General features: G+C 41.9%; 3 protein-coding genes and 1 long non-coding RNA gene across 6 annotated transcripts; 2 read left to right on the forward strand and 2 right to left on the reverse strand.

Annotated features, from left to right (window-relative positions):
* Positions 1-3,226: 3,226 nt before the first annotated feature.
* Positions 3,227-3,773, forward strand: CG34204 (uncharacterized protein). Of its 2 annotated transcripts, none has more exons than NM_001103931.3 (2): positions 3,227-3,497; positions 3,559-3,773. In NM_001103931.3, exons 1-2 carry the CDS (start codon positions 3,372-3,374, stop codon positions 3,682-3,684), a joined length of 252 nt encoding a protein of 83 aa, NP_001097401.1. In that variant the 5' UTR covers positions 3,227-3,371; the 3' UTR covers positions 3,685-3,773. The 2 variants fall into 2 exon arrangements, with proteins under 2 accessions (NP_001097401.1, NP_001286698.1); NM_001299769.1 differs by having other exon boundaries at positions 3,566-3,773.
* Positions 3,774-4,848: 1,075 nt separating this feature from the next.
* On the reverse strand, positions 4,849-6,027 carry CG18735 (uncharacterized protein). The gene has a single exon (NM_144388.2). The coding sequence runs from the start codon at positions 5,996-5,998 to the stop codon at positions 4,904-4,906; it is 1,095 nt and encodes a 364-aa protein (NP_652645.1). The 5' UTR covers positions 5,999-6,027; the 3' UTR covers positions 4,849-4,903.
* A 134-nt stretch (positions 6,028-6,161) lies between these two features.
* Positions 6,162-7,736, reverse strand: tpr (tracheal-prostasin). Its single transcript, NM_137767.4, has 2 exons — positions 6,863-7,736; positions 6,162-6,797 (listed from the first exon to the last, which is right to left on the reverse strand). The coding sequence occupies exons 1-2, from the start codon at positions 7,661-7,663 to the stop codon at positions 6,480-6,482; spliced, it is 1,119 nt and encodes a 372-aa protein (NP_611611.1). The 5' UTR covers positions 7,664-7,736; the 3' UTR covers positions 6,162-6,479.
* Positions 7,737-10,233: 2,497 nt separating this feature from the next.
* Positions 10,234-11,170, forward strand: lncRNA:CR9284 (long non-coding RNA:CR9284). 2 transcript variants are annotated; one of them, NR_124684.1, is made up of 2 exons: positions 10,234-10,398; positions 10,447-11,170. It is a non-coding gene; the product is annotated as a long non-coding RNA:CR9284 (long non-coding RNA). The 2 variants fall into 2 exon arrangements; NR_124685.1 differs by having other exon boundaries at positions 10,454-11,170.
* The last annotated feature ends 2,692 nt before the right edge of the window (positions 11,171-13,862 follow it).

Here is a 13,862-nt window from a genome sequence, read left to right on the forward strand (position 1 = left end):
AAATTAATTGGATAAACGTTTTATGATATTGAATTATGATGGCCAAAGAGCAGCTCCTTGGCCATTCGAAATATTCCCACACAATTCAAAAGGAGGCGAAATTTTATGAGTGCGTAAATTCCATTTGGATGGCCGCAAGGGCTAAAAGGGCGCAAAGGACATGGCGCAATCCTGGCGCACCGTCATGCACCAAGGTAATAAAATTCGATAGAAAATCGTGTAATAAAATCATTACACACAAGAACCAGCAGCAGGACAATGTCTGCTCCAGCTCCATTCGACTTGCCATCTTCTGCCAATCCGGGCACTAAAATCAAACGGGTCCACCAACGCCGCAGGCGTCTGACCAATCTGCAGCACCTCCGACTCCTGATCCTTGGGCTCCAGCTTCAGTTCGGCTCCTCCGGGGATATAAAAAGTGCGGCAACGTGAGGCGACAAGTCCGGAGCTGCGAGGAGCCTCCTCTGGCCAACAATAAAATGCGAGAGTCGAGGAGCGGATGAACAAGAAGTAACGACAAAGTGGAAACCAGCGGGAAAATAATTTGTGTGGGAGTTAACCACCCCAAGGGGATGATTTCCACTGTGAGAGATGAGGAGGAGCAGGAGGAGGATGTGGAGGAGTAGGAGGCGGCGGAGAACAAGGCCCAGAATGGATAAAAAGATAAAAAATGGTAAAGGGATATTGAAAGGCGGTAAATTGCTTTATTACTTAAGTGAGCCGGAGATGATTAGGTTCGCGCTGGTCGCGGTTGCTGTTGCTGCAGTTGCTGCCTTCGGGGGACTCATTAAAACGGAGTTCCTAAACCGGACTTAGGAAATTGAAAATGAGAAGGGAAAACGAGCAAAAAGAACAACGGCCCTAAGTGGTAGTAACAAAGTCTTAACTTGTAATAACATAGTTAGAGCAAGGGATTTGCTAGTTTAAGTTAATATTTAACTAATGATAGTGTGTTGATTTTTAGGAAGATAGAAAATTCTATCTAAGCTTTATATTCTATGGATATAAAGTATATTTCAGCTCTTGCAAAGCCCATTCTTTCTCAATTACTATCTGAGAACCATAACTTAATTTGCAGCAAAGACATTAAATCTTTTCATAATGATATCATACAGTCGTATCACACATAGCGTGGCTCATTTGGACATTAATAAAATTGGATGACGCGCTGACAGCATAAATGTCACCGAAAATGCTATTAAAACTAAATTATAGCCGGCATAACCATGATTCATGAGCGGGAAGACCTCAAGTGCCCCACCCTTCGACCCCAGACCGGCGAAAAGAAATCGTAAAAAATATAAAATGCCAAATTTGTAGCTAGCTTATGGCAAAAAAAAAAAAAGATTTTTAATTCTTAATAAGAAGGCGTGGAATGCAAAGAGGGCAGCAATAAAATGGAAACAAAAACAGAAATTCTATAAAAAATGTGGCAAGTGGGGCGTGTGTCTATATGGCTGCCTTGAAAATGTGCCAAAAACGCAGAAAAAATACAAAAAAATACAAATAAATGAAAACAAAACATAGAAAAAAGTTCACAATCACTGAATGCCCTGGCTGAAATACCCTTTTTTATGGGAATGCCATAGATTCTTTTTTTTTTTTGGTGGGCTACGAGCACAGAATGAAACCGAACAGAAATAATAAAATTAAAATGCGCCTTTTACTTGGCTCGAAACTCAGTCAGTTGGACACAAAAAGTCCGTAGCAATAAAAATAATAATGAAATCAAAGGAATAAAAACAACAGAGACAGATACAGATACAAAGACTTACATTGGCCCAGACACGATGGATGGGCGAAATAGAAAAGGCAGCTGGTAGAATTGAAGTCGAAGGACATTGGGAAAATTGCTGTTCGGTTCTCGTTGGGAATCATAATGAGCTTTGCGAACAATTTTCGTTAGCTGAATTAGAAATTATTTCAGTGGCGTTTGGAAACCTAAAACGAGAGTGGTACTGCATATTTATAAACATGTGTTTCAAAGCTAGCTTAAAGTTGGTATTTGCCTTGACCAGCGGCGTTTTAAACTTTGCACGAATAATTTTAAAACTTCTTTGGCAATGTAAAAATGATTTATTGAAGCGTTCAAATTCGATGGAACTTCCTGGCAAGCTGACGACATTTTATTTCCATTGAATGGCTTCGATGGCATGCACTCAATATCACAGCGAATGTGTTTCTGATATATTGTATTCGACTAACAGGTGGCCCTTCCGGTCTTGAAATTGTTTTACTTGTTTTATATTCAAGCAAATTTTTTAAAGAAATTTCAGCAACTTGCTCACATATTTTTACAGCTCACTCCAATGGCAGTTTTGTTTGACTTCTGACATCACAATAAAATGTAAATGCAATATGATGGCATGAATGGTTAGTCATAAATCCTATAACGTCCCACTCGGCAAAGAAGCTTTATTTTATTTTACTTTATTTCATTTTAATTTCGGCTCTGCCTGTCCTTTTTTCAAATGTTCACCCCAAGGCGGTGTCTTTTTTTGCCAAGGATTTGCGACAAAATGTCGCTTATTTCGCTTTTTGCTGCTGTCTGTCTGCCCAGACAACGTGTGTAAATATTTATTTTTGGATTCTGAAATTGTTGTATTCTTGTAAGGCTGCAGCAACGAGCAACTAAAAATATTTTCATATAATAAAAGCCAACTTACGCCGAGAGAGAGTCAATAGAATTGAGTTTAAAATGTGCGCATGGAAATCAATTAATTTTTTGTCCCAGTTGCCGCTAATTGAATTTGTCCATATCGCAAAATACACTACTGAAATAATAAATAATAAATCCACAGCTCCATTGTTCGCCGGAGAAGCGCTGGGTGAAAAATGTAGCGAGACACATGTTTCATATCATGGAATTTGTCCCCGTGCCGGCTAAATGAATTATGTAACATGTCTAGCCATTTAGTGCCATAATTCAAAGCAATCTATGCCAGCCCAGACAAAATAGTGCCCATCACTGGGCGTCCGTACTCCAATAAAAATGGGGCGTGGCAGGGCTTTATGTGAGAACCTAAATTGCACGCAGTCCAGACAAATTGCATTTGCATAGCGTAATTGGAAAATGTCGCGTACGAAAGAAAAAAAAGTGATTGAAAAACTATAATTTGTGCGGCGGCAACAAAGACATATCTAAATGGATCAAAATAGGGAATGTTTTTAATTGTGCTAATTTTTGTTTACTGCTTACAAATGAAATGGAAAATATGGAGCAAAGCTGATTATACTTTGAAAATTCAATCATTATGTTTATTTTTTGGCCCACGTTCCAAAATAGCTTCAAAACTAGTAACTCCAAATCTGAAAATCCCGTTTAAACCCATTTTCTCTGCGACTAATTACAGTAGCGCTCCATCGGTAAAATGCCGGTGGCTGTACGTCTAGTAGAGGTCTTGACCCTGATCACCATTATGGGTCTAATTACATGCATTGGTCTCAGCGTGATTTTGGCCCAAAAGACACTCAGTATGACAATAACATTTCTCGAGGTAAGTTATGATAGTTCAACGTTTTTATACTTCATACTTTTCACATTGTAATTGCATTAAGCCCGCAGCGAATATTGCCAATATGGTGCTAGTTGTAACCGAGAAAATACTGGTGTCCTCGCTGCTCTGCGTTTTGAGTCTCACAAATGCGGTGGGAAATGCCCTGCATGTGGCTGGAATCGCCTGATGATCTATATCTTACTATATATATATCAAACTTTTTCTGATCAATGTTATGTCTCATATACTAATATATTGCTCGCCGCACGTTTTATTATGCCATTACTGTCCGTCAGTTTTTTTGGTTTTTTTTCGCTTTTTGGCAAACTCAAAAGCGGCACCGCTCACTAATATTCAATCAAACAATTTTACGCCCCAATAAACTTTTCTAACCTGCGGCTGGCCAAAACGAAAGTGCAAAAGACCAAAAATAAAATAAAGCAGAACTCAGCTCAATTGCAGCAAATTTGCGCCTGGCGAAAAAAGGAATTGGGGAATGGGGCGCAGCACGAGAAAAATAAATATTTTTACCACAAAAGCCAATTTGCCCGCACAAATTTAAACTTCGCTCGAGGATGTACATAATTTTTGGTGCCTTTTTATGAACTTCCAAAAAGAGTCCTTCAACTTTGTTGACAGTTTAAACGATCTTGCGTTTTATAGATTCATCTCCTGCCTTACATCAGCTCTATATATGATATTAATATGATTTTGGCAAAATATAATAATTTAATAAAAAATTTGTGTTCAACTTTTAATAGTTTAGTATAACTTACTAGAGGGTATGCAACACTTCGCTTTATTGTTTTTTCACTTTCAGCCGTCTTTAAAGTTTTAGCACCTTTTTGCAGCTGCTTATTCTATTATTTAGTTATTTATCAATGTTCTGACTTTAGTCTGGGCTGGGCTTGGGTCCTATGGTCCAATCCCAATGGGATCGGCACGCACAGCGGCCCACAAGCCACCATCCCCCATCCAGAGAGACGTCTGAAATCGAGCGTAGGTGTCTGCGGTTGTAGCTGTTTGCATGAGCATTTTTTGATTTAGTGGCAATTTCGTGTGGCAAAAATTGCCGTGTGCCCCAAGGGTAGACTTGAAAACAAGCGGATTACAGGCAGAGCGAGTGGAGGAGCTAACAAGATGAAAACTGGAACAATAAGCAGTAAAACACCTCAGAGAAATCGGCATGTAAGTGGTGATCGCTGGGCACAGATCATTCATTATCCTTCACCAAGAGGTGATGCCAGCGGGGAATATCAGTTGGCCTATCTATGGCCTTATAGTTTGCATCATAGAGCTTGAATAACTAACTTAATTTACCTTTTTTTTTAATTAAAAAGCAAGAGCATTTAGTTGAGTGGCCTTTATTTGCAATACAAAAAATTTGACGAAGAAATAAATCAATTTCAAATCAACTTATTGGCCTCCTCCACCTCGGGATCTGCTTCTGCTGCTCCATTTGCAGTGGTGTTCTCTTGGTCTCCCTGCTCGGTGGTTTCCATAGGGGAAGCTGGTTCCCCAGCAGCTTCTGGTTGGGCACAGGAGCAGGCATCCCTGGTGTTCTCCGCAATCCAATCATTGAAGCTGCCCACTCGTGTATAAACGCCCGGGGCATTCGGCTTGGCACATCCTTCGCCCCAGGACACGATTCCTGCCAGCTGGTAAGCGTCGCCGGAACCCAGTACATGCATGGGTCCACCGCTGTCTCCTTGGCAGGAGTCCTTGCCACCTTGCTCCACGTAGCCGGCACAGATCATGTTGTCGGTAATCTTGGACTCGCCGTAGTTGCTATTGCGGCACTCTTCTTGGCTGAGGATGGGCACTTCCACCTCCTGGAGGGTATCAGAAATTGGTCCGCCCTCACTCAGAGCTCCCCATCCGGTGACCACGGCAGTTTGACCCGCATAATTTTCGCTCGGAGTGGGCATGCATACTGGATGCATATCGATGCCAAGACGAACTGGTTCATTGAAACGAATCAAAGCAATGTCACTGTCAAAGTTCCTGGTGCTGTACTTCGGGTGGATGAGCACCCTGGAAACCCGGCGATCCACGATCTTGACGTGGCTATCCTGACGATTATGCTCCAGCAATCGGACCGTGATCAAACGATGGTAGAAGCCATTTACACAATGGGCAGCGGTTAAGGCATACTGATCGTTAACCAAAGAAGCGCCGCAATAGAAATTACCGAACCACATGAGCATTATCATCCAGGGATACTCATGGACCTCCGTCTCCTGACCTCCGACGATGCGATGACGAGTATTGATATTACCACAGGAGCACTCTGCGCACTCCCTTTTGGCCGGAGAGCTCCATTCGGCTGGCACCTCGGGTCCCAGGATCGATTGAATCCAGTCCAGAAAGCTACTCTGCCTTAGTTGAGCTAGATTGTTTAAGATCTTCTCAGGATCGGAGGCGGAACGCAGAGAGGGCGTGGCACAAGCCAAATCGCCCAGTGCTGTGGCAAGAATCAGCAGAAGATGAAAATTACACATGGTGTACTAACCTGGCCAACTGGCAATTGGCAACTAACCAAATGGATCCTGGCCACATCCAGCAAGAAGACTGATGAGAACCAGAAGTGCTAGCCAAGCCAAAGAACTGGCTAGACCAGAATCACCAAAGGAAACCGGCTCCCGAGAAAGGTTAGCGCACTTTATGGAAACTTTTCTTTTAATCAATAAATATAAAACAGCTTGAAAATGGGATCTTCGACGAAGCCGAAGTTGACTTACTCTTGCAAGGGTGGCAAAAAGTTTTGGAGCATATATCCCAAGAAATTGCATAGTTATTTTCGGCGAAAATAGTTCGTTTCTTGGCATATGAGATTAGTGATTTTGGAAATAACAAGCTTTTTGTAATGAAAACTTGTCTTTCACATTGGATGGAAGATACAAATTCTGATATAATATTAAACATTGCCAGCCAAGCAAGAGTATTGAACTATTAATAGATACAGAAATAGCCAGATGTTCGCTACTTGATCTTCTTGGTCTCCTGCTGGCAGAGGCAAGCCTGTTTGGTGAGGTTCTTGATCCAGGTTCCGTAGCGATTCACTCTGGCATAGACGCCAGGATAACCGGCCTTGGCACAGCCCTCGCCCCACGAGACAACGCCGGCGATCTGATGCTCTCGCGTTCCGCTGGCCACGATGTGCAAAGGACCTCCACTGTCGCCCTGGCACGAGTCCTTGCCACCCTCGTCGTATCCGCCACACAGCATGTTATCCGTGATCTTGTTGCCATAGCGACTCTTGCGACATTCGTCCTGCGATAGAATTGGCACTTGAACCTCCTGCAGAAAATAATATTCAGATATATTTATATTGCATTTTATACTCCAATCTTAAATTGGCTAACCTGAAGAGTATCGGAAGTGGGTCCACCAACTTTGAGCGCTCCCCAGCCAGTGACAATGCCATTCTCGCCCTTGAAACTTCTGCCCGGCGTTGGCATACAAACGGGATGGAGCACCTCGTTGAACTCCACCGGCTCATCCAACTTGATGATGGCTATATCGTTGTCATAGTTCCGGGCATTATACTTGGGATGCGTGATCACCTCGGCCACCTTGCGGTCGATCTTTTGCATGTGCGACATCTTGCGGTCATGTTCGAGTAATCTCACCGATATTCTTTCCTTTCGAAAGCCATAGACGCAATGCGATGCGGTCAACAGGAATTGATCGTTGAGCAAGGAGGCGGCGCAATAGAACCTTCCGCCATATAGCAACATAGCCACCCAGGGATACTGATGAACCTCCGTTTCCTGACCACCGACTATTCTCTTCTGTATATTGGCTATTCCGCAGACACAGTCGCTGCAATTCCTTGGCGGATTCAAAGTGGGTGGGGCCGGAGTGGTTGCCCTTCTCGTTGTAGTGGTGCTGGAAGACGGGGCTGGTGTGGTGGTTGATGTGGTAGATGCCGCGTCCGGCATCATAGAGCTGCTGCTCAAGGTGGCCAGAGTGGCATTTTCCGAATCCGAACTGCCGGGACGTTGGGGCAAAAGTGAGAGAACCCATTGGATAAATGTGTTCTGAGATTGTTTCAGCAGCGGACTCGCTGCCGTTTGGTTCGTTGCACGATCCTGGCTGGCTGATTGGCTTGGACCGCAGCTTAAGGCCAGGCAGATCAGCAGACACAACCAGGCTCGATTCATTTCTCTAGACTTTTTCCGGCTTTCTCCACAGCGACACCACCGATTCACTCGCGTGGCTCTCGGCGAACTGATCGCCCAGCCGCTTGGCCAGCATTTGAAAGCGGCATTTCACCCAAAAAAAAGTGGTTCTGGCCGGTGGCACGTCCACTTTGCCAATCCAATCCGCACAGAGAGAAACATAGGTATACTCTATAAATTTATTTTAGCCAATATTGAAGCGTTCTAGATATTATAAACGACTAAAGAATATAAAAGAGATTCTTATGAGAGCGATACCAATATCTAGCGTAATAATGTACAGTATTATTAAACATATATCAATGGTATTGGCTGTACACTTGTATGTACATTTTTCAGTTATTTTATAAAAAAATATATACTTTCCAAACTTGGTGAGAATTTCTCGCGGTGCATTCTCGCACTCCCCTTAAATTTGCATTTGTATTCTGCGCATGCGTGGGTGCCTCAGGGCATCCACACTATCCACCGCTTGACCATGATACTTCACTCGGTTGGCTGGCAAGTAAAACTCAACAGAATCGAAGCCACTCATCCACTAAAGTGGGCTTTTGTTGTAATTTGCGCCACTGAAGTAGCGAAAGTTTTTTTCTCGCTTCAAACTTATTGAAATGAATTTTTTTTTTTGCTTCTTTTCCGTCCAATCGATTGCTCGGCGACGCATCGTAATTTTACTTTCTTTTGATTTATATTATTGGGGCTACTTCTCGGCGATTTTGTGGGTCGGCTGGTACAGTGTTTGTGTGTCGACAGCTATAACAGCTGACAATAAAAAAAAAAAAAAAAACAGCAACAATGCCACTGACAACAATAAATTTGTGGCACTGTTTACATTTACATCGTTTACGTGGTTGGCTTTGCCAATTTGGCCGACTCATGGGGCTTGGGGCGTTTTAAAAACAGGCAGATATGTGGGTTAAGAACTGTGATCTTACGTAGAGGAATTCCAAATGGATTCAAGTCTTATTCAGTAGTTTAAATATATTGTTTTCTTTGTTAGATTTAAAAAATTACATTTTCCTTTAGCAAACCCTGTTGAGTTGAGTTCCAACATTAATTACCCTTTTAGCTTCCCAAGGAGAAGAGCAATCGTCATAAAAGCAAAAATAAACTCCCACAAGACATGAAACCGTCAGGCTGGACTTTCCTCCCAGCAGAGATTAACGATGCAGCCGACTTGTGGCATCCGCACGTGTCCACTCCAGTCGTGAGTCATATTGGTCATGGGCTTAAGTAGCCCCATTCCACTGGATCATTAAAAGCAACTTGTAGGGCTATGGAGGCGGCGCCGTTGCGCCTGCGCCACTTGGATGACCGGCCATTGATGGATGGATGGTCGAGGAGGGTCTGCCCTGAAAGGAGGGGCGGAATCGGAGGAGGTCTCCCCGAGGAGTCGCCGGTTGGAGCAGTCATTAGTATGCGCACACATAACACTTGGCATATTAATTGTCCGCGTAATGTTGGAGGCAGATGCAGTTCGAGTGGAGCTACATGGAGTTGCAGTTGCGAATGGATGGTTGGGGCATGGGCTTGTGGATGATGATGATGACGAACTAATGTCAGTTCAGCGGACACTGCGCACTAGAGATGCAAATCTCAACTTTTCGGAAATAAAATTAGTATCTCAGTTTGGGTACTTAAGAGTATATATCACAAAATGTTATAAAGGCAAATAATGGTAACATAATATAATGACGGCAACATAATAACGATATTCACCATTGTTTGGAAAATTCGCTATGGTATGCTGAACTTGATGAAATATGCCAATTTAGCGCGTGGTTTTAATTGAATTCCTGGTGATTTTTCACTTTTATTTTAATAGATCGTTAGCATCACTGGTGGGCAGCCATCAAAGGCATAGTCGGTTGCATTGCCCAACCGCAGTGCACGCAGTTAAAACAAAGTGCCATTTGCATAATGCCCCGGCTAGACAAAACCGAATGAAAAATACGGGGGGAAAAAAACGGCCGAACAAGTTGCATGTGTGAGCACATCTATATGTTAAATGGGAGTGGGGTTATTTACGATCCCGAGGAAGGGACCTGCACTTGGCGACGCAATTATGCAAGGCCCACTCTCCGGTAAACGTGACCACCAACAGAGTGACTCTGGGACTGATTGCCGGGAAAGCCTGTCCCTCCACCAAAGACCTGGCTCTGGCAGATTGGCACTGGCGGACACGATGGCAAAATATGTTAATTGGCATTGTAATATGCACATTAGATGTTGCCAACTACTAAGCGCTCATTAAACAAGACCAAGCTCATGCTCGGCCAATTACAGCCGGCAGGTACATGGCAAAAAAGTCACCAAGGATGGGTGGCATGTGATAAATTGGTGGTATATGAATCGATTATGAAGCCAGATTGCCATTCCGATGCTTGGGGTATATCGTTATAAGGAGTGATTATGGTGAGAAAATTAATCAAAAGGTGGCAAGTAACTTGTGCAGAAGTATACCACACATAATCACTATAAAATGGTAGCTACTTAGGAATATATCTTAAATTCAGTTTTTGTGAATCCCAGTAGGCTTTGGAATATATTTTAGCAGTCGTCAAAGGCCTGAACCCACAAGCCTCATTACACCTTGACTTATTCCGAGCACCAGACCTAAATGGGATAGTTTTGTTTTCCGGCTTTTTTGTTTTTCGGTGTGAGTTTGTGAGCTTGTAACCGTTCGAAATTTTGTGCTTTAAGTTTTTGTTGGACAAGTAAGTTGAAATACGCCTGGAAGTTAGGAACTTGAATGCTTATTCTAGTTTGCAGGTCGCTGCCATGTTTCACCATGAATTCGAACGAGATCAGTGCATCATCGAGGAATACCAAAGACGCCCCAAAAACGATGTCCTCCAATGGTAGTGGTGCGGTGGACGGCGTAAGTCCTTGTCATCTGGCCGCAACTGCGGTTGTTTCCACTGCCAGAGGAGGCGTCAGAGAAACGAGCAGAGGACATAAGGCTATCCGTGTATTTTTGGATCACCACGGTGGTTAGGAAATCGCGTTGCTCTAAAACTCGCTAATCCTGGCCACTGCAAAAATTAACTTTTCGATGAACACATTTTTGGGAGCTATTATTGGATTCAGATTATAATAGCTCTCATATGCTGGGATACCCAACACTGGGATATCCTACACTGGGTAACCTATACTTTGGTACCCTATACCTTGGTACCCTATAATTTGGTACCCTATAGTTGGATACCCTTCACTTGGATGCCCTACACTTGGATACCATACACTTGGATACCCTACCCTTGGATACCCTACCCTTGGATACCCCAAAGCTTGGATACCCCAAAGCTTGGATACCCCAAATATGGATAACGATTGACTAGGATTCGAAATATATAGGATAGGTTTCTAGGATTAACTTGGATACCCCATATTTGACTGTTATTAGGACGGCTGTTCCCAAACTCAAGAATGAATAGATTATTTAAAACGTCAATCTACGTTGATTAATTAAAGACTTTAATAAGCGTCAAATTTTCTTATTTTTTCTCGATTTTTCCAGCAAAATGAATAATACATGTGCGATTTCTCTGCACAATAGGCTGCTCAAACGATAATTTCATTTCAGAAAAGTAGATCTCTTAATTTCACTGGCTTTAAGGATGTACAACTCCCGCGGCAAACCGCAAAAAACAATTACAAAATTGTTGGGCAGTCGTTGGCTGTCTGACATGACCTGACCCCGAGTTGTTCGCCAAAACATCGAGCGCACATGTAAATGGAAAATTTTTCACAGACAGTTTGGTGCGTGTAAAAAATTTCACTTTTGATTTATGCTTCGCTTGCCGTGGCACAAGGTGTGGCAACAACATTTGAAAACATCCAGGAACTGGAAAATTTTGAGAACCTGAAGCAGCTACTGCCATAACAAAATATTCTGAATGTTGGGGGTGCATAGCAGAGGATATTGCAACATATTTGCATAGACAACCATTAGGGCAACGACGACCATTCAGCCACTCAACCATTCAAGCCATGAATGGCTATTACACCGAATAGATTATGTTTTGCTATGCACGTTAGCAACCGGCTGCCATAAAATTTTATCTGCCAAGTTAATTAAGCCGGCAGTTAAGCCCGTAGTCGGCTACTGGGAAGCTGGCAACTCAACTCAGCTGAACTCAACTCAACTCAACTATCCTGGAATGCTCCTGGATCTCCTGTTCATTTGCAGTTGAAAATTTAATTAGTTATTCCATTTGCGCGCCACACTCGCTTTTCATTGCGGCCATTCAGACAGCTACCTCTCATTTGCCGGTCAACCCAAAGGATTCGCGAAAGGAAAATGAAACCGAGCTTATTTTTTTTTTTGGTCTGTGGCGGTGTTGGTTTCGAAAGAGAAGGCCACGAAAGTAGACACGAATATCTGATCAAGAGTTTCCACACCTTGGCTGGGAAATCAGCAGAATCGCATCAAAGCTCACGCAAGGAAAACTTTTTTAAGGTGCATGCAACAGACGGAGTTTCAAGTTTCAGGCTGCAACCGTAGCACGCGATTGCATTTTTTGCACAAACAGCGATTATGACCTGTACTTGTTGAAAGAGACTCATACAAAAATGCAATGAACAAAAAACAGCTTAAAAATGTGTAATGATTTTTTGGGCATGCTCAACATACTTGCAATAATTTGCATGCGACTCTCGAATGGCATGCAATGGATCCTACTCACGCAAGGCTTCATAATGGATTAATTACAGGGTAATGCGATTCCAGACAGCTCACACACATGCAGGCAGCTATAAGTAATAAATAAATGAGAAATAGTTTCAAGAAAGCTCCTTAAAAATATGCCATTTATTATATTACATTTTCATAATAAAGCAATACACTCACTACAAAACCAATTAGCCAAGACTATTCTTTTTGGCCAAGATGGTCACCAAAGGCGTTACATGCTTAACCAATTTGAGTGCTTGTTTGACCATCATGAAGAGCAAACATAAAAACTCAACGAGGTACGAGCACTTCAAAATGGAAATGGGTATGGGAACATTAAATGGAATTTTTTAATGCTCTTGTAACTCGCGGATGATCAGCGTTCCCGTTCCCAAACTTGAGATAGAAACAAACAAATACAATTTGTATGCTGGCGACAGGTGATTCAGATTTTTTGGCTTGGGATCGGGAAGTTGAACTCGTTTCAATCGATTGCATATTTTATGCTCCCATAACGATTCATTAATTCTATGGGAATGTAGTCGTAAACAAGCCATCAAATCTGATCCGTTATTACATGAAACGGGGGAGAAAAGAAATAAATAAATTGGTGCTATAAAATCTGGTTTGTTGACATATTTAAATGACGTAAAAATTGAATAATAAAACGACCCAAAATGGCCAATAATCTATGTATAAATACTGCGCATCAATTGGAACCCAAACCTGTTTTTTTGTTCTTATGAGTTGGCTTCATTCTAAAAGCTTTCAGTTAAATCTGAAACAACGCTGAACTATTACTTTTTAATCAATCAATTCTTTAATTTAAGCTTTGTGCACATATATTTCATATGCATATATTAAGGCAAACGTTATAAATAAACAAGCCGAAAAGAATAAAGTTGCAAACCGCAATTAATTAATCCGCGCTTCATTTAATTGCCGCAAGTGGAGTCAAGGGACCAAAAGATCCTGAATGACTAAAAAAGTATGACACATATAATACACTTTACATAAGTTACATGAATATAGCAGGCAACACGTTAGAGGTAAAATACAGTACCCAAGAAAAATTAGTAAATTAAAAGAGAATGGTGGTGTTAAATTTTTAATAAAAACTGACACAGTTTGTGGTCATAAATTGCGATCAATATTATTTTCAGCTTGATATTCCTTCACGGATGTTTTAAATAATTCATAAATTTCTCTGCGCCGCAACCACAGGTTAATTGAAGCGTTTCCTTGCCAACCGCAGAAAATTCAATGGGTTAAGTACAATAAAACAATGATTTTTCATATTTTATTTGATGATGGGAGGGGAGTTAATAAAACAAAAAAGTAAATTGTGAACTACACCCTACTGAAGCATAATTCGCAAAATTGCCTAGTTAGTAATTAATTGGGGAAAATCATTAAGTAGAAATTATGGTTATGAAGCCTGGTTAATTATCGATTCTATTCAATGCGGCATTTAATTGGATTTCCATCTGAAACATCTACGATATT

The sequence above is a fragment of the Drosophila melanogaster genome, chromosome 2R (genome assembly GCF_000001215.4).
Source record: "Drosophila melanogaster chromosome 2R".
Classification (NCBI taxonomy): Eukaryota; Metazoa; Arthropoda; class Insecta; order Diptera; family Drosophilidae; genus Drosophila; species Drosophila melanogaster.